At 40.2% G+C, this 27,019-nt stretch overlaps 2 protein-coding genes across 7 annotated transcripts in view; one reads left to right on the top strand and one right to left on the bottom strand.

Moving 5' to 3' along the window:
• The window catches only part of SERGEF (secretion regulating guanine nucleotide exchange factor), a 152,557-nt gene extending 149,280 nt beyond the window's left edge, over positions 1-3,277 (top strand). The window contains exon 14 of one of the 3 annotated variants that reach the window (XR_006164595.1): positions 1,004-1,114. Coding sequence is in view for 1 of the 3 variants with exons in the window: in XM_042784506.1 (XP_042640440.1) it covers positions 1,004-1,158 (155 nt within the window). In the remaining 2 variants the exon portion in view is untranslated. Of the gene's footprint in view, positions 1-1,003 lie in introns of all 3 variants that reach the window. The other 2 variants (XR_006164596.1, XM_042784506.1) reach the window with 2 other exon arrangements.
• KCNC1 (potassium voltage-gated channel subfamily C member 1) overlaps positions 1-27,019 on the bottom strand; it is a 128,936-nt gene that overhangs the window by 7,913 nt on the left and 94,004 nt on the right. Inside the window, exons 3-4 of one of the 4 annotated variants that reach the window (XM_032984855.2) lie at positions 15,179-15,367; positions 11,012-13,184 (exon numbers count right to left, since the gene is read on the bottom strand). The exons of 1 other annotated variant lie outside the window; for it this stretch is intronic. In XM_032984855.2, coding sequence (XP_032840746.1) covers positions 13,048-13,184; positions 15,179-15,367 — 326 coding nt within the window. In that variant the 3' untranslated portion in view covers positions 11,012-13,047. 4 annotated transcript variants of the gene reach the window in all.

The following is a 27,019-nucleotide window of genomic DNA, read 5'->3' on the forward strand; positions in this document are numbered from 1 at the left end:
AGAAAGATGGTCCTGCTAGGTTTGCAATAGTCAGTTTCTGAATTTTGAAAAGGAAAATTTATTTTAGAATTATGATTGGGATTGCATTTTGTGAATTTTGGCACTTTTCTTCTCATTATTTGGACTCCAGAATGGTACTTCATGCTGTTAATACCTGCTGCTTTTCAGAAATAACAGTGGCATCAGAAACATTATTATATTGCAGGATGGCTTTCTTTTTTATTACAGAAATTCACAGGCACAGTCTGTGACAGCCAAATAAAGAAAAGAAAATAGGAAGAAATATCTCTAGTAGTTCAGAATAGGAGTTTTTTGCATGGATTTTTTATTATGCCAGCCATTTACAGAACAAAATTTACATACTGTGCTTCAAGAAAGAGTACTATGGGGTAATAATAATACATGGATCATGATTTGGGGTATAAAAGAGTAGATGTTACAAAAATAAATAATAATGAGGGAAAATAAGGATAATGAAAGCAGTGAAATTATGTTAAAGCAAGCAGAAGAAGTAAGGCAAGTTGTCAGAGACTTGTATTTAATGGAAAGAGGCGAGATGTGTATATGAAAGTAGGATTGAAATGTAATTTGGCTGCTTTGTGACTCTGTGTTCCCCAATCCTGCAGATCATGCTGTGAATTACTGAAGTCACTGGGCTTGGTTTGTGATAGTTTTGCTTACTAGAGGGAACTGGAAAGATAGGGATTCCACATAATTTCAGGGAGGATCCTTAAAATGGGGAGATATTTCTTTGGGCTCTGTATAAATACTGAACCATGTATTTACTAAGTGATTTTATCTCTCTCACATTGTTAACAATATGGAACAAGATAGAGAGTAATGAATTTGGGTTTATTTACAATTTCAAGAGAACCAGAATGTTTTTCCCCACCTAATTTCTTAGACCCTAATTAGAAGATGACCTGACAAATCTGCTCCCCAAAACGAAAGAAAGCTATTGTGTTTGTGGTATTTATTCTATATTTTGTATCTTCTCTTTTAGGTGGCCAGTGCTTCTCTTGGGGATGGAACGAACATGGGATGTGTGGTGATGGCACAGAAGCAAATGTTTACACCCCGAAGCCAGTCAACGCTCTTGGTTATGCAAAACAGATCTTAATTGGATGTGGGGCAGGACATTCCATGGCTCTTTGTTAATCTCCACATTAGACTTGGCACACCTGAAATCATAGCATTCGTGGATGTGGATGGACATCTTTGGGTTGCATAGCTCAGAAGTGCTAGAGGAGGATTGCCCATGATTAACACAATAGTTGGAAAGTGCAGAAGTTTTTTCTAAGACTAGAAGGCATGAGTATGCATAGAAAATGATAATATTTTAAAAATCGTTTCATGGGTCTTTTTCACAGGAATTTACATTCTTACCCACAGATAGAATGACATTTTGCCTTGATGCAATGCCATTGAAGAAAGAATGACTTTTTCTTGTTGTTCTGAGAAGACTTTGACGAAGAAACCGGTTGCTTAATTGCTTATGATTGGTGTATAAATTCAGTCTGAGGAAATGGCCTGAGAAGGTGGTGACATAGGGCTCCTTCTGGTCTTTTGTTATTGTATCTGTTCATCATGATGAGCATGTGTTGCGCCTGCCAACTTCTATTGGAGTTGTGAACTCCCAGCATCTCAGAAAATCCAGTTTGCATCACAGAGAAATGCCAGTGAACATAAATAGATGCAGACACACATCTTAAACAGAAGATTAGGATTAAAACAAAAAAAAAAAAAGAAGGCTTACAAAAGGGGAACATGAGGCCCTTCTGAACTAGCTATATCTTGATTACACTGTGAAAGGAGCAATATTTCTGAGGAATTATCTTCTGTGCCAGACATCAGTTTATTATAGATTTACAGGAATGCAGATCTGCATGAATTATCATCAACTTGCAAACCAAACCTGAAATTTCTGAAGCTACTACTTAGGCAAGAAAAAATTCTAAGAGCTCATGGAAACAATAGAAAAGTTCTTGTCAAAGGGCGTAAAACAGTTGTAGCTGCTGAGAACAGTTTGATCCAACATAACTCCTGTGTTTCCAGCTGCCTTTGAATAGGAAGACATCCAAATCTAAACAGAAAGATTTTATGAATTCTCCAGCCTAAAAAGCAGACCAGAATGCTCCTGATGAATTTCAGGTTAGTTCTCACGTTTCGCAGCCCAGCTGAGTTACTGTTCAGAACATGCCCACAGTACTTGTTCCAGGTGAGTGCTTGGCAGAGAATGTAGGCCTAACACTTGTTTTGGTAGAAGAAATGAAAAAGTGTAAAATATCTTAAGATATTATTAGATGCCTATGTTGAGCAGAATTTTGGAAGCTATTTATAAAACTGTTTTTCACACAAATACAGTGGATGGCATTAAACTGGATGTTTACCACCCACGATAGTTACATTTGGTGTGGTATTTGATATATTTCAAGTTCTAAATATAGAGAATACTACTGTGTGGTAAATGCACCTTTTAATGAGACCTACTGTTGCTAAACAGTGGTTTAATTTTTAAAGCAGGCTTCCCAGGGAAGAAACCTTACAGAATACTCAGAGAAGGGCTCTTAGGAAGTAGGACAGGAAGGCTTTCTAATGATATATCAAGATACACATGGAAGGAAGGAATTAAGGGGGGTAATATGGGCTGTGAGGGTCTTTTTCCCCCCCTTGGTTTTACAGCAGTTCTAGTTCATGGCCTAATTTTCAAAGGCATTTTCTTTTTCTATTCAATGGTTGTGAAACTTGAACTGACTATGAAGCTGATTATAACTGTATTACAGGTACTGAAAGAATCTGTAAGAATAATCAAATGGGTCCTCTGCAAAAAGTACAGAATTGAGTCTTGTACTGTAAAGTGGTTCTGTTAATCTGTGTATTAGTTGTGGTTCTTCATGGCAATACGCTGTTCTGGGCTGTGACCTCTTGCACTTTTTACTTATCAAAGTTGCTATTTATTGACTCTCCTCAATGATACTTTCTAGATACCACAACTTCTCTATTACATATACTGAACAGTTTTTTCGTGCTTTTTTTTTTGGCATTTCTACCTTTTGTTTTCCTCCAAAATCCGTGTACCAAATAAACATGTTATCTTGTTTCAGTAATCATACCCTCTAAATAATTCTGTTCCTTGATTAATCACAGCTAGTATGTGTGCCCTCTAACAAGGGTTACTGTACTGAGCATATTTTGACTGTGTATGCTGTTCCTGCAGATCATTTCAGAGGAATCTAACGAATTACATAGAAAATAAATGCAACTTGGTAATATGAAACGTTATTCACTTATTCACATCTGCAACATGAACACATTTTTTGAAATTCAAAGAATGATTTGGGATGATAAGGAGGAAAGAAAGGAGTACTGTGGTTTCCTCCTGGTCCTGATTTTGTGTTTCAAATCTACATCTGATCTTCATCTTTGAAATGGCGAGAACTGCTGCTTCTCTTTGGAAAGTAATGACTTGTCTTGAGAGCCTGACATACTAAATGCTTTGTCATCGGTCAGGACTTCTAGATGCTGCTGTAGTATGAAGAGTGAATAATAATTTGTTGTAGATGGTACATGGTTGAATGTCAAAAACAAGTTGTTGCTCATTCATTCAGAAATGAATGCCCTGTTCTATATGTCAGTGTGCTTTGCAGAATAAAACATTGTACAAAGTCAGCTAAGGCTTTCTACTGTAAGGAAGGGAGCACACAGGGAAAAGATCCTAATCAAGTAAAGACACCCCCTTCCTTGCTGGTGTCCAGAGCACCAAGTTCCCTCTTGATGTCCTGATGGAGAAGATCAGTCTCTGCCAGGCAAAATGCAGAGCCTGTGTGCTATGTCAGTGCTTCTGCAGTGCATGCAAAGAGCAACTTCTTCATGCAGGTCTTCAATGCTAAACAAAGCAAGCCTTCTAAGAAGTAAGCATTCTGTGTTCACATTCAGATGCAAATAAACTGACAAGGTTTGTAATATATATGTATATAAAACACCGGAACAAGGTAAGCAAGTGTCAGTGCAGCTGCTTTCCCCTCCCATTTTCTGAAAATAAACAAACTTGTTAATGAGCTGACGCTCATGAGGGCAAAAAGGTGAACTTGTTCTCCAGCAAAGCTGTGATACTGAGTTTTGAACTGTTAACCTTCGGTTCGGAGAGCTTTCAGGCTCTTGGGTAGAGAGGGAGAAGGAAGCTGTTGTGTGAAGTCCTAGGAGATCTGCAGTTGTTACGCATGCAACCTCCATGTGCAGCAGGGCAAGACACTCCTGTTCCATTTTAAAGAATGTTGGTAGGAAGATGTGTGTGTTGTGTCAGAAGTTTCTGTCTCTTGGAGGATTTGTTTAGGCCACTTGACAGTCGCTGATTTTATTTGACTTTGTGTAGCATTCCTGAGTGACGTGATGCTTTTCTACTTAGAATGCTGGACACTATACTGGAAGTGTGTTCATCTGAAAGAAAGATTCAGTACTGCCTTTCTTCCCATTTCTCCAGTCACCACTTCTTACATGGCACTGGCTTCCCTCCCCTATCTGCATGTTGTCAGTCCTGTTTGTGACTGACTAGTTCTTGCCATCTGCAACCACCATAAAGGTCACTTCTGCCTGAGTGACAGGAGGTTTACTTGGCTACATGGCTTAGCCCAGAGAAATTGAGGGGAAGGGGAAGAATGTGATTTGATTTTGATTTCAATGACATTTTTCAAGTCGTATAAGACTTAGAGATGAGGATGGAAAACAGACGAAGGGGATCAGTTTGAATGTATGGGAGAAAGGTTACCATGGAAAGACATGTAAAATCAGTAGAAAGCCTGATGTGGTCAGGTAAAACATAGGAGAAAAGGGGGGCGGAGGGGGAAGACAGGTTTAAGATACAGCTCCTGAAGACTGAACAATCACACAGGGATTAGGAACGTTGCAGCCTGCTGGTATGGTGGGAGGGAGATGAGGGACAAGCTATTCTATTTCTTGGATATTATTGTTCCCACTCTTCCACCATTTATTAATACTCATATGAATTAATGAGCTGAAATGGATTTTCTTTCTCATTCATAGCACATCTTGAAATTTTCAGTTTTCTTCAGTTGGAACAGCAACACCTGTCCTTATCTTCCAGTCTCAAAAATCTTTAGGCCTGTGACATAGTCCAGCACTTAATCAAATACTCTAGTATTTTTTCCATAAATTCCATTAACTCTAGATCTGATTTAAATGAGACTTAAGTAATTTTGGGACTTACACGTCCTTTTCCTTTGTATTAGAAATCAAGATGATGACAGATCTTTGTCACTGAAATTGTGTTGTTGTGTTTTCACCAGAAAGTCCCCTGTGTTCTCTTAGCAATTTTGATATTTTTATGGCATATGGCAAGTCTTGTGCTTTTTCTTTCAGCTAGATACTGTCTTAAAAAAGGCTCCAGAATTTTTTCATCAGTATTTGAGTCATGCTTGTGGTATTTACTACCAGCTTATAGTTCAGAGCAGCTGAAAGTTCTGTAAAGGGAAGAAGAAAATACTGAAGCAGAAAACAAGTCTTGCTTCCCAAAGGCTGGGAATGGATGCAGTCTGTACTAGAAAATCATCTTGGGTGGTTTTGTTTGCACTTAATGTGCTCAGCAGAAAAGTGGAGCTTACATTGAATTTACTGAAAAATCCAGCTGACACAAAAAAATAATTGGACATTTAAACTTTTGACATATCAATGTCATAGAAACATAAAATGGTTTGGGTTGGAAGGGACCTTAAAGATCATCTAGTTCCACCCCCCTGCCCCGGGCAGGGCCCCCTTCCCCCAGCCCAGGGTGCTCCCAGCCCCGTCCAACCTGGCCTTGAACCCTTCCAGGGAGGGGGCAGCCACAGCTGCTCTGGGCACCCTGGGCCAGCGCCTCACTGCCCGCACAGGGAATAAATCTACCCTCTTTCAGTTTAAAAGATTCCTAGAGCGGAGCAGAGGGGGAGAATCCCCTCCCTGGCCCTGCTGCCCCCCCTGCTCTGGCTGCAGCCCCGGGCACGGGTGGGTTCTGGGCTGTGAGCGCACGGGGCTGCCTCACGGGCAGTTTTCCCCCCACCAGCCCCCCCAGTCCCTCTCCTTGGGGCTGCTCTCCTGCCACTCCTCGAGGGCCCAGCCTGGGTTTGTGCTGGGGATTGCCCCGACCCACGGGCAGGACCTTGCCCTTGGCCTTGTTGAACTCCATGAGTTTTGTCTGGGCCCCCTCTCCAGCCTGCCCAGGTCCCTCGGGATGGCATCCCTTGTGTCAGGTGTGTCAGCTGTGCCACACAGCTCAGTGTTGGTGAACTTGCTGAGGGTGCACTCGATCCCACTGTCCACGTCACTGGCAAAGATGTTAAACATCGCCTGAGGAACACCATGTGTCACTGTTCTCCACTTGGACACAGAGCTGTTGATTTACATGCAGAAAAAGTAGTAGTACACGCTTTGTCCTTTTCTTTTAGCTTTGTGCTATTCTTAATTCCTGATAAATGCTGGTCTTAGATGTTTTGCTCTATGTTAGAATAATTTAATAACCTTGAATTAAAATGCTTTGATTGTATGGAAATGGCCTTCTGTTGGATGAATGTTCCAAAAAATAACTGTAAAGAGAGGAGTTTACCATATGTGCCTTTGAAGTTAATTTGGAGAAACTGCATGTGTAAAGCTGTTGTTATTTTGTAACCCATTTAGAGGTTTGAAGGGATTGAAGTAAGGCACATACTTCAGCTGTTTGTGCGTTTCATTCAGATTCATCCATCAGTTGTCTCTGCATTCACCTATTTTTAATGCAGAGACAGTATTTACTCATCAGTGCCTCTGTAGGACATGGAAAGAGCCTATGTGACCGAAAATACCCAGCAATGAAAATGGTCTCTTTATTTGAATCATGACCTGTATGAACCATGTTACCTTGTGGGAGAGTGAGCAAGCATAAATTTAGAGTACTGGGAGAGAACACATTTTTCAGCTTGATTTGAAATAAGAGCAACAAAGTAATTATTCCTGTATAAAAGTTGGCTGTGGGGATGAGAAAATTCAGAGGTGACGTTTATTTTGCAAAACTTCCTCAGGAATTTTTATTTTGTGACATGTTGGATTTCAGTTAATTTTCAGATGAGCCTTTGCAGGTTGGGGGGGAGTAGAATCTAAGTCCAATTCCTGTGTTGGCTAGCCGCTCAATTCATATCACTTTGTTATTCAGATACAATACAATATTGGAGGGAGTTCTGTCTTCAGGGTTTGGGATCAAGACCTTGTCAGTGGAAATTGCTGAATTTCAATTCAGTATGATTCCAGTACTCCCTGATCATCATAATCTTCTAAGTGTACATGAACACTTTGCTATAAGACTCTGCATTTTTACATTTTTTTATATTTACAAGTGGGGCCAAGAATTGGGAGATTTTTAATGTTCTGACATGATTTTAGTTTTTTTGCTACAGATGTCAAATGAGTTTAGCTTTTGCTTTGTTTTTACTTATTTGAATGCATGAAGACATGTGGTACCTAAATTAGGGCAACAGAGGAGTTGCCAATCAAAAATGAAGATGCTCTGTCATTTTAACTGTGTTGGTGCTTAATCATTTTCCATAATAATCCTCTGCTTTAAAGTACAAAAGATAACAGATTCCTATAGGGGCACAGTGCCTTTCTGCACACAAGGAAACATGGCATCTTTTAAATAATGGAGAGACACTACTCTCCTTTGGTGCCTTAATTCTGAGTAGATATATTATAACAACTGTTCCTACTTAAATACTGCTTTTCCTCTTTTGACCTCAGAACACTTTAGAAAGGGGATAGTGTCACAGAAACAGAAGATGAGGCACAGAAAATTGAAATGCCCCAAGCAAGGTAACCCAGCATGTCCACAGCAGATCCAAGAATAAAATTCCTGTCTCCTGAGTCCCATGCCAAGACTCTACTTTCTAGGCTAGTGGTCCTTGATGGTTTTTTAGGTAAGCCTCACTGCTACTAGTTCCCTCTCTCCTTGCTCTTCTTTCCCCCTTACCACTGATTGCTGTTTCTTCACATGCTCCCTTCCCTCCTACTTGCATAACCCATTTTCTTCCATGTTCTCCTCATTTCCCATCTCTTGTGCTACTGCTGCCTCTTCTCTAGTCACCCACTTGGACTGATACCACCACCGCAAAGCATGACTCCTACTGAGCTTATTTGCTTGGGCTCAAGCCATGTGTCTCCCGTTCGTCCTGGTGTGACTCACTGTCAGCAGCCTCTGCATAGGCTGTGTTGGCCCTGCTAAGCCCTTTGGTGTCCAGAAGCTGTGCGGGTACCTTAGGGTGATATCTGAGTTAATACCACTCCAATACTTTGACTTTTGCTGACTAAGGAATCTAACCTGTGCTCCGTGGACAGTAGAGAGACCAATGGAAGCCTTGGAGTATGCACTCTTAATTTTGGTACCTGTAGATGTTGGGACCTATGTACTTGCATCAAGTTTTTCAGATGTTCTAGTGAATGCGGAGGGCTGAAAACCTGGCTTTGTCAGCCTGAACCAGAGAATATATCTTTCAGTGGGGTCAGATGATGTGCTTAGTTTTAAAGCATTTGCTTTGTCGGATAAGGAAAGAAAGTAAAGAGATGCAGTTCTGGATCCATTTTCTAACTTGAAATTCAATTTGAATTAAAATATTGTTCTTGATTGCAGATAAGCATTTGTATTCCTCTAAGGGTGAAAGGTTGCACCTACAGTCCTAGATGAATGCAGAGGCTTTGGGACTTCTGAACAGACAGGTATTTTAGGCCCAAACTCAAGTGAGTGACCTAAAAATAACCTCCAGAATTTAAGCACGTTTTCATGAAGTTAGGTTAGTTTCTGTATGAGCTCAGAGACAAAGTTGTTTCCAGGATATATATGGTAATCAGAGAAACAGGCTGCCTTGTTTTGAAGCTATGAAAAGGATATGTGAAGTGGCAGGGTAATAACTGCACTTTTTTGTCTTCAAGGTATCTTTTTTTGTAAGCAACACTGTGCTCAGCTCCTTTCTGAATGCCCTTGCCTTAGCCCTCCTTGCTCTCTTCTGTATTTCAGTCTGCTCATTTGTCCCAGCAGCCATTTGTTTCAGTGATGTATTTTCTTTTTGGCCCTGAAACTTTAAGGAGAGAGAAGGCAATTTATGTGAAAAATCACTCTATCTAGATTAATGACTGCTGTGCTTGACTGTTACCACAATGGTATTGGCTAGATTTTTTTTGTTGGAGTGAGAGTACAGAAACCACTTCTCAGATCCTTGCTGTCTGAAATTGTAGTTGTGGAGACACTTCAGGTTGCTCCAGAGAAATGAGTACCTTCATGCAGTCAGAGGAGAAACTGTATGTGTAGAAGGTGTGGTTGAGGTGTGCTTTTAATGTTAGCAAGTAATAAACCACTAATTGACAGGGGCTTCAGATGAAGGATGAGCATCGGGTTCTGCAGATGGGGGTGCATTGCCAAAGGCTGAGTTTGCAGAGGAAGGAATCAAGATGTTCATTTCCACCAGGAAAGGGGCGGAGCGTAACTGAGCTACAGAATGTGCTTCTGTTCTTGCTTACAACGGTGTGGTCAGAGGTGGCCAGTGGCTTTACTGCAAGCCTGAGGTCACAAGCTAGCTGCATGTATAGTTTTAATGCTTTAATCGAGATATATACCTCCTGCTGTGGGAGTGGGCAGACTTGAAGGCATTAATGTTTTAATCATAATACCCCAGCAAAAGCTCCTTAAATGAAAGGTAGCTGGGATGATAGGGTAAATTTCTCTTAGGATTCAGTGTTAGGATTTGGTGCAACGGCTCTTGAAATTTTCCAGTTGTCTTACTCTTTCCCTATGCTGTCAGAGCTGCCACTGTTGTCCAAGGAAAACTGGGGTCAGACGGACCTTAAGCTTTAAAGCATCTCTTGAAGGGTGATGGATGGGGAGCACTGTTCTGTTTCTGAAGGGTTTATAAAAGTCACCCAAAAGACATAGCTGAAATCAGAATAAGCTGAGAGGAGTACCTAAATGAAAATGGGACTGGTAGATGTAAAAAGTAGCACAGAATGACAGTTGCCTTAGGGCATATGTATCCAACCTGTTAGCTAAGGCTCATATATATGCAAAGCGCAGTGGAAGGGGAAGACCTACGTGGGATTTACAGGGCTGAATTGTTAGTATTCCTTATGGTAATGGAGAATTTGAGCAGCCTTCATGCTGGGCCCTTGAGTTTGTGTTAAATAAAAAACAGGGCAGATAAATCTATTTCTGGATTCTTAATACATTATAAGAGTTAAAGTAGTTCATTAGGCAACTTTTGGATCCTGGATTAACCTGGATTTTACCTCTGGAGGTAAGAAATTGCCCACTTATCAGCTGTGAATGACAGCATAGAAATAGTTGGAGAAAAATAGTTATTGGGAAAAAGGATGGTCAGCTGAAGTAGAAATCAAGTACATAATGCTACATCAAGGACTACAGAGGATTTTTCTAATTATGTACAAATTCAGATTATCGGCCTTTCTTCTATTCCTAAAACACAGTTTGAGGTCTTCCTTGATTTTCCTTTTGGAGTAGAGTTTTGTGAAGACAAGGTCCAGCTGCAGTTGTTTTTTTGTTTATAATTTAGCACTTACCAGAACCATGAGTGTTTCTTCTGGTTTTGGGGGTTTAATCTCTTACTTCCTCCAGACCATAGGGATACTGTTCCTTTACATTTTCATTCTCATTAGCAGTTGCAAATGCTGTAGCTTGCCTAGAAGTTTGCCAGCTCTTTTGAAGTTCCTCACATGAGGATAAAGGTGTATCCTTTCTTATAGAAGTATTTTACCAAAAATGCTCAAGCAACTAGAATGCTATTGACACATAGTCCATAGTTGTAATTTGTAACATCTAAAATTAAATTTAATCCCATTGTGTTTCTTGTTTCTTACTGTGTGACCAATAAAGTGTGACCTGGACACCTGGATTTCTTTCAGAGTTTTGTATCAGGTGGACTGCTGTGGCTCAGTGAAGAACAAGTGAAGGACAGGGCCCAAAGAAGTAAGAAAAACTGAATTCATTTAATCAGCTAAAAAGACAAACTTTTATTGTTGGGGAGGGAAAAGGAAGATACCTAGGTAATTAGAGGGTTTTTTAATCTTCCCTCATAAAATTACTAATGGTGTTAATTCTTCAGACATCGGTTGTATCAAGTGTTTGCAGGCTTCATTTATTATCTACTAACCAAAATTAGCATTGTAGAACCAAAGCAATACCAAGCTTTTCTCCTACATTTCTGTTGAGAACACTGTATTTATTCAAGATTTTTAGAAGCAAGTCTCTGGAAACCCCTGATCGCTTCAGAAAAGGATTCCCCTTTACACTATACAGCAGGCACTGAAACCATGATACAAAATTTATTTCATGCTAGAATTGTTTTGCATAACATTGTGCATGCATTTTACTCAGTACTAAATTGCATACAATGCTGTTGTCTTGTTTCTTAAACTTTGAGACCATTTATACTTGAGTATTTTCCTGATTTTGTACTATAAGTCCCAGTTTTAAAATAACACCTCTTTTGTTTAAAATTCATACTGATTACTTAATATGAACAATTTATGAAGGGTCTTTACGTTGGATCTATACATCAATAAAATACAACATAACCAGAGCTGGAAAATTAAATCTAGACCAGCTGTTACTGTCAGGTCCAAAGGAAGGTCCCATGTGTCACAAGCATGCCAACAAAAACAGACAGGAAAAAGTTTTCTTATTTTTATACACTTCTAGTTGGATTGAGAGTTCTTGATTTCCATGTCGGTGTGATGAACTGTGAAGGCGTGGTCAATATGACCGATGACTGCCTGATTGCACTTTTTAAAACCATTACTCTGTATCTTGTATACAAAAAGAAGCGATCCATAGCAAAGAAATGTACAGTTTTATAATGTTTTACATTTTGGCTACAACAATGTATGTAAAAGTAAAGAGCTTTGAAAGAAAATATATAACTTTGCTTTTTTTTCTCTTTAATCATACATTTGCAGTGTTTCTTGTTTTTTTGTTTTTTAGGGTTTTTTTGTGTTTTTTTTGTTTTTTTTTTGTAATTTTTGTCTTCATGCAATTCATGCTATGGAACAAAAAAAATAGATTTAAAAAAAAAAAAAAGGATCTTCTACAGTTTTGTTACATTTTGGCCGTAGAAAAAGCCTGCATCTCTAGTACAACTCCAAACCCACGAAGACTCATCCATAAAACCTGCATGGAGCGAGTTAACTTTGTCCAAATGAGAAGGTCTTCTATGCCTGCACAGTTCCACACAGATGTTTATTAGCCATCAATGTTCATCTCCATCTTGCCTTGTCAGGTCACTCTGACTGCCTCTGTTGGCATATATTTAGCAATGACTGGACTTTCTTTGCAAAGATCTGCATGTAAAGAATACAATCAGTACTTGAGCTTCTTCCCTGCGCTTTTCACATCAAGCTCGGCATCTTAGTTTTAAAGGAAGGAGGAAAAGGTGAAATAGCTACATGCAGAGGCAGCCATATTCTTCTTCAACAGGATTTTTTTTTTTTTTTTCCATGCAGTCAGCCAGACTGAGACCTCTCTACAGTGTGTCTGAGTATTGCTTTCAGCTTAAAATAGGCGCCCATGCAAAGTTTCATCCTACTGTGCTTGTTTGCTCAAACTCCTGCAGGGTTCCTATGGCTCAAAAATATCCTGAGAAAAAGCAAAATCTTCCATCGTTGGCATGTTTCAGCATCGACTAAATGCCTAACCCATTTCATACAGAGCCAGTAGATCCACCATTAGCCAACATAAGCATATACTAGCAGGATGCACCAGGAAGGAAACTATCTGGTGCATCTACCCTTCATCCTATGTACTGATACCATGCTGCATGTATGGCCCACCAGTACTATGTAAATGCCTGCCTATTGTCATCTGAGTGCTCTTTAGGAGTGTTGTCACCTAGCATCAGTAGTAACACCATTCCCAGCAGGTGCTACTGTGAGACATTGCATCTTCAGACTTAGTCACCTGGATTATATGCAACATAGCATAGGCTAATTGAAAATAAAGCTTTTTAGACCATTCTCTGCTACTGATCCATGCTACAATATAGATGGGATGGGAGACCAAGAACGTCTCACTGGACTAGGAGAGCTGTAGGGCGCAGACACTGAGGATAATCCTATCGCTTTTCCACTTATGCCAGCTATGCTGTTAAGGCTCCGTGACATTTCGTAACCTTCATTTAAAAGAAAAATGCAAAGTACAGCATTGGATCAATGACAGAATGGACTAAGAATGAGCTCAACATTGTAGCCAGTTCAATAGCATCTGCATGCACGGACATGCGGAGAGTAGTATCGCTTGCAACATGACTCAGAAGGCCATTGAAGTACAGATCAAGTTAAAAATATATATATATATATTAAAAATTTTTTTTTAAATCATAATTTCTCAAGGATGGTGAGGCTATGTAATTGTTCCTATGGTCAGCAACATAGTTGTACTCTAAGAAAAACTAAAGTGTCAGTGGGAGGGATTTTCTATGTCTTTGTCATACACTCATGCATATTTCTCCCTTCCACTTCATGCATTTTGACCTCAGGCAAAATTAAGGTTTCTGGTATTTTGGGGGACAGGAGGGGGAAAAGGCAGCAAAATCCATAGATTGTAGTGTGTTGCTATAGGGATACTACTCCTTTGTTCTAAGCATAAAAAAAAAAAAAAGAAAAGAAAATTGCATGCATTCAGTTTCCCTCCCCCCCTCCCTCCCTTCCCCCTTCTTTTTCCAACATGCACGTAAACAGCTCAGCAAGTGTACAGAGAGTTGCACAAACTATGGATGATATTCTGTTGGAACAACAATTAAGATGCTCTCAACGTGTTTCAAACAGGCCAACAATATGCTGACGTATATTACTCTTTAGCCAACCAGCCTCTGTTTCATTCAGTAACGAGAGGCGGTTGCAGTGCATCATGAAAACCATACATTCCTCATCCCAAAGGATGTGCCATTTGGAGTGTTCCCCTGATCCACTGGAACCACCCGAACTCGCCCAGGCTGAATGAACGCGGCCAATGCTTATCCGATACAGAATCAAGTAAAACGCTTTGCTACAAAGGTAAATATTAGAGGATATACTTTCATATGAAAGTCTTGTGGTCCAACTATATCTTTGTTGATGATAAGCTTTAAACTTATAAATACATACACTATCTATAACTGGCATTTGCTATAACTATTGCCCATCGTACAATGGCACATGAGAATTCTATACTCCATACTCAGTGTATGGTTACATCGTACAATCTTTGCAGTTTGAAAATATTGACTATATCATATACTATATACAGTACACCAGTGATAAACACTGATTTGAAGAGAGAGATTTCCAATTTTTCCATTCCTTATCAACTTTGATGCATATATATGTAACTAATTTTAGTTTGTATGGTTTCCTCGTGTTAAATTATTTAAACAAAACAGCCTATTTTAAGAAGGGAAGGGTTTTTTTCATTTGATTTTACTTCTGTTGCTAAATAGACTATTCTGACCATTAGCAAACTAAAATGCAGTTACTTCTGAGAGATCTGTAGCTGTCAGAAGTCTGAGAAACTAACTAGTAATGATTTATTTATGAAAATGATTTGAGATGGATTGTTTTCCAATTGTAAGACACCTGTGCTAACAGATGTTCTCGTTTGCTTCTCTTTCTCTGTTGAACTAAACAGCTATGAATATCCAAATAGTTTGTTCTAGTGCTCTGTTAAGGTAGCCAAATAAGCATTTCATATTTTTTGAGGATGTTTTGCTTTTGTGTTTTATCTTTTCTGTCTGCCACCTCCCAGTTTGTGCTCCTCAGAGTTTGGTAAGATCTGTGAGCTTTCCAAGTGGCAAACCTTCATTGCTATGAAATGTTAATTGGCCTTTCCTTGGAGGATGGGCTAATTTAAGGACATTGTAGAGCATCCTCCACTAAAGCTTACTGCACCAGCTGGGGTGGAAGACTTGACTGCCTATCATAGCTGCATGGGGTAGTTACAGCTCCTCAGGCTTTTCTTTCTGAAAGAAATAGGTTAGAAACTCCAAATGCAGACATCAGGTGGTGGTTTCCAGCCCAAACGTGCATCTCTACAGCAAGCGCACTATTGCGTGCTACAGCTACAGCTGACTTTCTCTTACTTATTTAAAACGGTTGCTATCTACATGATTACAGGACCCCAGCTACATACCCTTTCTTATTCCTCCATCAGGCGGGCAGGGATATTCCCCGGTTGATAAGAGGAAGCAGGGTCCATATCTCTCCCGAGTGCCAGAGCGAGTAAAGGGCAGGCCCTCATCAGGCGTAATAGCCTGGTCTATGTGGGGACAGTCTTCGTTTGCCAGCGCCGCCTTGGCCACCTCACCATTCAGTTTCGAATCTTCAAACATATAAGCAGAAGGCTATTGAAACACTATGCACTGTTTATTAGAGTTCCAGCTGCAAATTAAGGGTTCACAGCTAAAGAGTTCTATAGCAACACTATAAAAGGTAGCACATCTGTCCTAGACACTGCGTTCGTGTGCACTGCACTAAAATAAAATAAAGTCTGTTAAGTGGGAGGAGAAAGAAAATGTGATCACGTTAGGTGTAACAGCAGCCACCTGTACTTCCGCATAGAGGGGCAGTTTCAGAAACGGGCGTGCATTGGTTCCTAGTCCTGTGAGCAGAAGACTGCGGTTAGAAATTGGATTATGTTTTTGCATGACATCGGATGGTGCATGGATGACCTGTTTGTCATGAAGCCTACTGTCGCTCAGAGCTTTGGAGAGGCAGTGGACTGTGAGTTGTGTTCTAGTATTTGAGTATATTCTGTTTGTGCTGATTTATACCTGTGTGCAATATTACTGAGGGGAAAAACCCTGATCTTCCCCTCCCCCAAATTTACCCAGATTATTTTATAGCTTTTCTGGTATCAGTCATGCAGAATGGCTGTACACGTTTTAGACACACAGAGTATGTTACACATGGAAATATGACAACAGAATGTGGATTTTAACAAAAGCAATCCATTTTCTGATGCTCTCCTCAGAAACACAAACAGTATTTGCAATGCCAGCACAGGACACTACATATAGAAGACACTACAGCAGGCCATGAATTTGGAAAATAGATAGAACAAAATTTACTCGCAGCTGCAAATAATGAAAACATTTGCCAGATTTGCCCATTTTCATCCACACATTCCCATGAGGATAGACTGAGCATGGTATATTTTCTCTGTGTGACTTGTTTGACATTTATAAAACAATTTAAAGTGCTGTTTAGTGTAGGATTGATTTTAGGGTTTTAAAGTGCAAATTAGTGTATTGAGAATATACTCGAAATATGGCACAGCTCAATATGAGTATTTTAGTTGAAGGGAGGAAAAAACAGTCAAAATGTGCTTTCTGAAGTTTCACAAATGCTGAGATATGTTAACTGAGTGGTATTGGTAGCATCCTACACCTCGGTTGCACAATGCTTATTACTTAGATGCTGTAAGGCAATGGGTGGTCCTGCAAGTCTTTAAGGAAAGACAAACCCAATGGATAGACTTAGTTTCAGTGCCTCTTCCAGATTCGTGTACTACCTTGTTCTGAATGCTACATGATACTGTCATTTTTTTTTCAGTGGTTTTGAAGCCAAGTAATAAAACAAGACCAAAAGAAAAAATACACTAGGTAGGGTTTGGAGATATAATTCTGATCCTCTGGTTTCAGATGGACAACATAGATGAGTAGCAGGCAAAAGCCTTTTCAAGTTGTATTTGTTGCTTTGTATACACACGCGCACACATACAGATAGATGTATATGACATACTATGATTCTGTCGATGCCCCAGTAATTGCATTCTATGCCTCTACTTTTATTTAGATGTCACTGGTTTGTCACAACATAAACAGTATTTTCTGCAGATCTCACCTCTGCCTCTGTTCTTCTCCGTGTAGAATTAGCCAATTATTATGCCAACAGCAGAGGTAGTAACGTTTCATTTTGTGAGCAATTAAATAACTAGGTCTCTCAATACGTTTTACAAAAAACAAAAGCTATAGGTGCATTTTAATACTTGTAGACGCTAATTTCAATAGGATTCTAATGTTTGAAGGTTGCACTGAGTTGCAGTTCCTTTCTGTTGATAATACTTACTGCTGTTTAATGCCACTCTTTGCACAAAAACCTGACACGGCTGCCATAGTAACTGTGACATTGCAGGTACTGAGCTGTTGATTTAAAAATCACTTAACTGTGTTTAGGGAGGGCTGCTGTCCTCATGGGGATGAGCAAAAACATGGGCTTCTTCATAAGCCTCTATTGCTACAAGCTGGTGGCTCTAATCCTGAAATGAGGGAGGCCGCTGTGTCGGCAAAGCTCTACATTGAAATCTCTTGAGACTCCCACTGCCACAACTGAGTCTGGGTTTGAAAACTAAACTGTTAGCAGCGGAGAGGGCACTGGTCCATTTCTGAAGCTCAAAACACCTCTGAGCAGATTGGTTGTGGGTCAGGCTGCTCACCAGTAACAGCCATTGATCCTTTTGCAAGCAGGTTGCAGGCTGAGTTGTGCTTGAATGACAAGAAAATCGACCTTCTTGGAATTAATTTCTTAAATTACATTATACATCCCTAGCAACTTGAGCTGGAACTTGCTCTTGCAGCCTCCTCAGGGTCCCTTAGCACTGGTGAATTACTCTGTATACTTGATGAAAATCCACAAGCTTGTTATTTTATTTCTATTCAATAGGAAGAGAACAGAGTATCTGGAGACATGGACAAATCACTGAATTCTCCTACTAATGTCCCTTGAAGATTCCATGCATGGACCATGCCTTAGGAATCACATTCTGGATAGCAATGTTATCCACAGTGATAATTTTGCTAAATATTTAGGAAGCAAATAAATTACCAGCACAGAAGGCTGCATCTATTGCTAGTGTATATACATAAGTGTTAAGTACAGTAGTTGTGTTCCAAACCACTGTCTGCAGTACCTATTCTCTGAAGGGAGGACTTGGCAATCACCTGATATTTAATATGTGATTAGCTTGTTAAGGGAATAAAGAAAACATCACTGATGTCATCAGCCCACAGTTAGAAGTTCCCATTGTTTTAATTAGCAGATCCTGAACAATTTCAGGAAAGAGGTCTAAAGTTGGAATGAAATTACGTTATTTTAGGCTGATTTCTCAAATTTTAATTTGCATGTTTGCTTTTCCCAAGATTGACTTTGGGTTTGAGAGAACTCCAGATAAAGCAAAATTACTGAAACCATTACTGTCTGTTGACTACCGGTCTAGTCATACCAATTCTGACTACTTCTAGGTGCTTAAAACTTCTAAGGCATGATTCTGGCCTATCAAATTTACATAAGTCATTCCATGACTGCTAGCAGAATCTGAATTAGGCTTGTACAGCATTTTTTGTTCTGTAGGTTCTATTTAATGAAGAAAAGTCAATGTTATAATCGCTGTTTTACAGATGGGTAAAGCTACCATGCAGTGAAGTGACTTGCCCAGTGCTATATAAGAGGTTATTTACAACAAAATCTTCTGACTCAGCTTGGCATCTTACCTCCATAATTGTCCTATCTGCGAATACCTAGTTAACTGCACCAGCCTTAAACTTTCTCCTGCAGAGATTTAGCTGAGAGGCTAAAGAACGTATTCAGCAGCTCTCCCAGGTGAGTAGTTTTGTTTCACAGCTACCTCATTTGTGTGATTTCCACTTTCTTTTTTTCCTGTCTGATCTATCTCCATTTACTGAAAAGTACTATTAAAATGCCTTGGGTGTTTCCAAGCAAACACTGAATTTCAAAACTGGGTGGGAGGGATTCTGAAAAAATAACTTAGAACTGCTGAATTCTGCATTAATATACTCTGCTTATTGTGGAGAAGCACAGTAGAGACTGCCCATGTCCTTGCTCCATGGCTCATCTCTCTTGTCATAGCAAATAGTCGCACACTGTCATAGTGACTTTACCAGTGCTGCTGGTTTTGGTTCTAATCTAGAGTCTGACACTGAATCTTCACATATTTGAACTGCATCTTATGTTCAGAGTATCAGTGGACATAATTGTATGATATATTCATTGGCCTCAATGTATGCTTGGAAATGTGACACTTGTACAGAAATGGTTCCTACACTGGGAAGGTCAGCCCAGTCTTCTTCCCTGAAGCAAACACTGCCATTCTCTGACAGCCGCCAAGGAACAAGTTCCTGGTCTACCCTTTGTACCTTAAATGTCTTCAGAAATTGTGTATGGGCCAGGAATGGTCCTGCTTGCTCTTGAGGTTGAAGCTACCCCGCTCCTTTGCCTTCCATGTGTCTACAGATCTGTGAAATGGTCATTTACTCCAAAGACTGGATGAGTTGAAAGGCACTCCCAGGGTGCACCATTTTCAGTCCTTATAGGAACTTCTGTGGGTCATAACCACTTTGACTGAAACAGAGCTGAGAGAAACTTTGCAATTCACAGCATGGTATCCATGCATATTTACTCATGAGTCATTATCTGGCTACATGAATCATGCCAGATTCTTTGACACTGTGCTAAAGAAGATGGGATCTTATCAGCCCTATATCAGAAACACAGCAATTAAAAGACATAGTGCTGTTTCCTTTGGTCACATTAGGTCACTGGCAATCTCTTTCAGAAAAACACAGACTGTCTTCTTCTTGGCTACCATAATTTAAGGATTAGAAGAGACAGGGACCTATCTTGAGTACCTGCAGCTTCCCTGAATAGTCATTTGCTATTCCGTAAAGGCTCAGGGGACTTCAGGGTTCTGCAGCCCTGTTACAACGGAAGGGGTTGACAAGCAGGAAGGAGATAGGAACAGTTGAGCACAAAACAGGGCCAGAACTGAGAAAAGAAGTTGCTTGAAAGATGAAGATCTTTCCACTGGGGAGACCTTGTCTGATTAATGTTACGTTCCACACCACCACCCCACGTACACCTAAAAATAAATCTACAGCTTGTCTAGATCTCAACTGTGCTCTCTTAGCCCTGATCCCAAACCTGGGTTTGCCATTATTACCATCTATCTATAGTCCCACTCCTGACCAACTGAGAGTGTCCCTTGGTTCTCATTCAGAGCTTGAGGGTCATTTTCATTTGCTCATTTGAAAGCCCTGTCACTAACATCCATAGTAGCTGCCTGAAGTCTCTTATGAAGAAGGATCTCCATGAGGTCCATCACAGCAGAGACCTTTAATCCAACTGGATCCCTGAAGAAAGTAATGGTATGTTGTCTGCTGTGTGATTTAGTCACTCTTCTGGTTTTCATTCCTCTTGCACTTTTCTGGCGATATAAAAGGGCTGTTAATCTGGCAGACATTAGTTGTGTCATACTATGCTGGCAACAGGAAACTCTTGGTACAGTGGTTTTCCCTGGCTCTTGGGCTAGTGACAGAATGGTGCAGGAACAGAGGTGGCATGCCCAAGGTGAGGGTGAAGAACTGCTGTGCTCTTGCTTTTCTTAGCTACAAGCTATGGGAAGCAGAGCAGCTGTGAGGCTGCTGTAGTTGCTGCTGGAGGACAGAATTTCCCACCTGTCTTTATTCTAAAGAAAATGCAAAGATTTTACATTCCTTTTTACATCCTATTTTTGCAGCATCACTTTTGTCTGATACTTCTTGTGCTAAGCAAATGATGATGATGAAGTTTAGAGTATGAATCCAAGTATTCAAGGATATTTACTCTGATTTGTGGAGGGGTTAAGAGCTGCTCAGCATCTGAAAATACACACTGACTTTATATCCCTAAATTCCTTTCTGAGATGTTGCATGGAAAGGAAATATTTACAGTTCAATTCCCTACTCTCATGAGTCTCTTTAATTCAAATTTCACTCCTGTTAGTTTCTGTTGTTGTTTCTGTTTTAGTTGTCTGGATAGTGTTTACTGCCCATTAATATTCATTGGCCACTCATCAATTGCATCAGTATAAATCACTTTATTTTTTTATACTAGACTCCATCTAAACTGTGATGTGCTTTTTCACTGATTAAAAGAGAGTCAGAGCATAATAGTGAGTCAGGAAGTAAAGGAACTGCACAGTGAGAAAAATACACTTTTCTTGAGTTGGTATGTGGCTATAGTGATTTCTAAGTTAAGATAGAATTTACTGACAATTAAGAATAAGACTAGTAGCAATAAACTTCATGCTGTCCCTCTAGAAAATTATCAGAAATGTCTATCAGCTATTTTTTATCATTCTTTCAAAGTAGTGTTTGGGGGCCATTGGGGGAGATTGCAAACGAAATACTTTGCTCAGGATCTGACTCAGCAAAATAACAATTATGCTTCTGTGCCAGACCATCTTTGGCTACAGAAATCAATTTTTATGGGCTCCAGAGCCTCATGCAGGATTAAGAAACATGAGTCCCATGGGTAGGGGCTTATTTTTGTTGTTGTTAAATCAGCTCCTTCGAGTGAAAGGGATATAACTATAATAAATTAGAAAAAGAATTATGGAGAAGATATATTAAACCACAGACAAAGGATGATGAAATGGTGAAATTACAGCGTGGAGAGTATGGAAGGAAGTATAGCATTGAGAAGAACAGCATAGGAAATATGGGTTTAAACCTTTGAAAATGAGTAATGAAGGGTCAGCATGGGCATCACTGATTTTCAAAATGACAGTGAAAATAATCCTAAATTGGTTGGTTTGGGATATTTTTCTGCTGGAGAGTAATGAAAATTAATTTTTCCCATGCAGACTATCTGAAAAAAAAGAAGGTAATTTAACTAAGTAGTTCTATTATCATACCAAGTACTTACTCTTTGCATTAATACCTCGCATCAGGTTTTGTGTCACAATCTCAGTGAAGTTACCTATAGTCTGTGACATTCCTTGTTCTTTTGCATTAAAGAACTGTATTGTAATCTCCTCGGCTGCCCAACATGGAGCTCAGGTTGATGGGAATTGGAGAAAAACTTCACAGAATAAAATGTGACAGTCTGTAACATACACAAGTTGCAAGCAACGTACAGTAATAACAAGTAAATGTTAACAAACAGAGCGAAAGAGAGAAAGAGAAAAAGAGAGAGAAAGTGTGAAGAACATGTAAAAGAATTAAGAATCCTATATAACAACTCACTTTTAGTTACCCCAACATTCTAAGGCCATTAAAATAAAAAAACTTTATTAGTTCTAGGTATCTTTATTAAAGTTTCCTGATTTTTATATTACTGCATATTTTGAAAGTTGCTATGAAGCTCTTCTGAGTAGATGTCACACTGTTGGACTTGACACTGGCACGAGAGCAGAATTTACTATTCTACATGAATACGCAGAATCCTTACGACCCAACCTACCTCTTCAAAATTTACTCACCACCGTGTTGACCTGGGTCCCTCCAGGAAGCCGTGTCCCCCAGTAAAGGCACTCCAGTGACGGTGGTGACCGCCTCTCCCAGTACTAACTGGCCAACATAGTAACATCACTCCCAGAGAATATCACCTTTGAGAGGCACTACTTCTTGAAGTGAGGTGACAGTATGTTGGCTGCCTACCTATTGGTACCGCTAGAGGAAATACAGGAGCTCTAGTTAAGTAGATCCAGTGCATCCCGCTATGACAGGTATTATTGGATATGTGCTTAATGCAGTGCTGGGAACTGTTGCTCCTGGAGGTGCTGGATTGCAAAGAGCTCTGGAAGATCCTTCCTAGTTTTATCCTGACACTTCTGGGGTTTCACTTATACCCATCCTGGACTTCTGGGAGTGTCACTAGGACCTATTCTGTAGAGCGTGGTGGGTTGTTGACAGGTCAGGTAGAGGTTGCAGAAAAATGCAGTCAGGTGAGTCATGCTACAATCTTACATTACCTCTCCGACTGAGGAATACAGTATGATGATCTGTACAGTATGGAAGGTGTCTGAGACATGGAGCATGGATGAATACAAAGAACAATGACAGCAGGAATGGTACATTGCTTGTTATTTTGGCTTTGTGCTTATAAACAGACAAGCAAGTAGCCGAAAGGCTTGGAAAAAATTTCCAGGCAGTACAGAGTAAGAGGGATATAAGCAAGTGGACTGGGCACAGAACTGGGGCCTCACACCCGAGACCCTGTTGTCCCTGGTCTTTAGTGGTAATGCCTAAGCCATCCTGTCTATCTAGTTGTACTGCAGCAAAGATGTACTCATTGCACAGAGGTGCCTTTTGTTGTATCTGTCCTGCAAACACCAGTCATACTCCATCCAGCAGAAGGGAGAGATGCCAAGAGTACCTCTTCCACATCCCAGGAATACATTCTGCACTGGATGGCATGGGAGCTGTAGTGGCAGGCACGTGCTTGAGAAAGAGGATTCACCGTATTTACATCTGCCTTGTGCTGGAGTCTTGGCATGGGTTCGCCATATTTGACTGGAGTGCTTGTATCTGTGTTTTCCCATCGGTAAAAGTGCCTTGTGCTCATTAAGTTATTAAGGCATGAAAAGTCCTAAGATTTATTATTTAGTTCTGCGATTGATTTTCAGCTTAGTGCAGTCCTGCCCCTACACACACTCATCCCTGGCTGTGTGGCCAGGCCACAGGGGACTGTGTGGGAAAATTTTTTTTTTTTTTTTTTTAATGTCTCACATAGTGCTAGAGAAAAGCGGGAAACCAAAAGTGCTGTGCTTGAATTCATAGCTTCTCCTTTTTGTTTTCAAATGACTTGGTATAGAGGATGTTATTTTTTTATTAAAATTCTAAAGTAAACAAGCACCGTAGTACACGTGACACCCACCAGTTATATCTCTACAGGAAATAACAGATGAATAATTGTACAACAAAGTATTACATTATATTAGTTATAAATTCTGCTTTTTGTGTGATCCACAGCTGTGAGATTGCAGAGATGCCACATGGGGCAGGGGGGCAAGGAATAGATCCAAATTGTTTCCACCTAACTGTAGGCACTTAACTGAAGATCTTAAGTTAGAGCTGCAGTCACCTGAGATCACTTATGGAGAAAGCCACCTCCAGAGGGCAATTCAGATCATAAATGACAGAATTATTCTCTGAGACTGCCTGACTCTTCTTCTGATATAAGAGGGACCTCAGGCAAATGCATCTTAAGTTAGATGATAAGAATTGAGTGTTACTCCTTTTATTTTGAGCTGTTACAATTTCTACACTGGATCCAGAGGACTTCATAGAATCATAGTTTGAGTTGGAAGAGACCTTAAAGATCACCTAGTTCCATCCCCCTGCCCCGGGCAGGGCCCCCTTCCCCCAGCCCAGGGGGCTCCCAGCCCCGTCCAACCTGGCCTTGAACCCTTCCAGGGAGGGGGCAGCCACAGCTGCTCTGGGCACCCTGGGCCAGCGCCTCACCACCTGCACAGGGAAGAATTTCTTCCTTATAACTAATCTAAATCTACTCTCTTTAGTTTAAAACTGTTACCCCTCATCCTAACCCCACACCCCCGATAAAGAGTCCCTCCCCACCTTTCCTGTCCCCCCTTTAAGCCCTGGGAGGCTGCTCGAAGGTCTCCCCAGACCCTTCTCTTCTCCAGGCTGAACCCCCCCAACTCTCTCAGCCCGGCCTCCCAGGGGAGCTGCTCCAGCACTCTGGATCTCCAGTGACATTAAGATGCGATCATTACCTCATTTGCTATTTTTGATTTTTAAAGGCTAGGAAGGCTAAGTATAGGGAGGAAAGAAAAATCATCTCCCTCTTACCTTTTCCACTGCCTTTTTAGTATTTTTTATGTCTGACACATTTAAGCATCAAAGTCTTTAGAGCTGAAACAGACCTAAAGTCTTTGCAGTTACATTGCTGTCTACTGTCCATCTTATAGAGAGGGTCAAAGGTTTTATGACACTAAAATTAGATGAAATGTTTTTAATGTTCAGAGGCATTTGATCAGAGAATTTTCTTCCCCATGGATTGAAGGACCACCACAGTGACTACATACCTATGGATTTAACAATGCTTTGCTATCCATAAAAGCCACTGAAGTTCACAAACTACAGTGAAATGTTAGGCAGCATAATGGGCCTGTGACAAGAACTGCCAAGAGTCCCCAGCTCCCACTGAGCATTAGCACTAGAATTACAGTGCTCAGCACACTTCTGACGTTAGAACCGGTGTGTTGCACAAGGAATACAGGTTGTTTAGGTTATGGAGACAGAAGGGATGAAAAATGAAGCCCTGAGAAAAGAGCAGCTCCTTCAGAAAGAATGAGTGATAAAGCTGAAATGGGTAACTCCACATTATTTTTTTTAAAAGGAGATCAGCTCTCTCTCAGGAAATTGCATTGAAATAATATGTTCCTAATGTCACAGCTTGCTCCAGTTCATCTGACCATGGAGTACGCTGGAGTCACTATAACTATGTAGTTCCCTCTGTCAGTGATAGACTTGGATTGCTTTAACTATTCAAACACAAGGATAGTCAAGGAGTGGGTTACAAAAAAATATTTTTCGGACAGGTAAGTAAAAGAACCACAGAATTTTTTCTGAAGCTAAAGGTTGTATTAGTAATGACAGGCATTTTCCCTCTCTTCTTAGGCATCTAAATTCTAGGAATATTTCTTCCATATTTTACAGCTATGCAGTAAATAGAGAATTTTGTTGCCAGTACACTGTGAAAAAGGCTGCACAATACAATTGTAAGAAGATACAATATCCTTGGAGTATAGCTTAATTAAAGCTCCATGCAGAGGGGATTGAAGATCTGAGAAATTCTTATTTTGGCTATTTTAAAGTCAATATAAACACTGTATGTGCTGGTGTTGTAAACATATATACGAAAACAATAAAAGGTTGGGGTAGATCTCTGAACAAACCCAAACTAACCCATCACCTGTGCTTATGTATTATGGATGTTTTCTTAAGACCGTTGCTTTATGGCACCAGACAGCACTGTAGACATCAGATGAAGTTATGAATTCCTTCCATATTCTAAATTTCTTTTACAGTGTTGGAAAATGACATTAACTGCTTCATCCTGTGGCAACTTTAAGATGTAACCATGCAGTCAATCTGTCCTTCAGGTAAGCACACAGCTCACAGAAGAGAGGGACTGAAGAGCTGAGTAACACTTTAAAAACAAACCCAAGAGCTTTCAAGATTTGTTTTGCATATTTTGAGGTTTTCTTATAAACTTGTACCTTAAAGTATTTCACTATGTGTACTGAGATGAATTACTTGTAGGATAGCGTGTGGTTTGGAACAGAAATCAGCTAAGTTTAAGTGGTTGAATCTGGCTTTTTCTGTTTTGCTTCTGTTTGAAGCAAATTTTGCTTTGGGTTTGGTGTTTTTTTTTTTGTTTTGTTTTGTTTTGTTTTCTGTTTCACTTCTGTTATGATACTGACTGGAATACTCAGAACTCTTTAGATAAAAGGCACTGCAGCACAGCAGACAATGGTTGACTGATGCTTATTTAGCTACATTGAAATAGTGGCTTTGCCACAGACCTTTCAAGTGATCTTGCCCAATTAAATTAAACCATGTGTCAAATGAAAATACTGGAGATTGCTTCCATTTTCTCTTTGCTGTCTACTTAGCCTGTCAGGTATTTGACTGTAATATAGTTATTGTCACTTATACAACAACGGCAAAATAAAGCCCTGATCTTGAATGGGGCCTGTAAACAGCACTGCAGTGTAAAAAAGTTAATAATTTGACAGGTGATGTTAGAACTTGGTGTGCATATTTTAAGTGAGGGGACACCTGGTCCTCTATAGTCTGAGATATCCCTAGGTCAAGGGGTTTTAGTCAAGTTGGTCAGGTGAGATCTGCTCCTTTGTATTAGGCCCAGTTCCTCCAGGCACTGTAAAACGGTATCCTGAGAATTTACAGGCATCAGAAACTGCCTTGAAAAAGACTTTTTTGTGTAGAGGAAATATCTACTTTTTAAACTCTGTTGGTGAAGGCCTGCCTGCAGCAGTAGCTCTGCCATCCTCTACTCTAAAGTGCCTTTCCTCCCCTTTGCTGCTTTCCCAGCCACCCGCTGACAGGATTGGGTGGGATGGAGAGTAGGAAGGGTTGCTGCAGAAAGGGGAGGCATGGTAGCATCAAATTCTGACATTCTTTATGTTAAATTAAAATCAAGTGCTGTT

Source organism: Tyto alba, unplaced genomic scaffold (assembly GCF_018691265.1).
Source record: "Tyto alba isolate M040663 unplaced genomic scaffold, T.alba_DEE_v4.0 Super-Scaffold_8, whole genome shotgun sequence".
Taxonomy (NCBI): domain Eukaryota; kingdom Metazoa; phylum Chordata; class Aves; order Strigiformes; family Tytonidae; genus Tyto; species Tyto alba.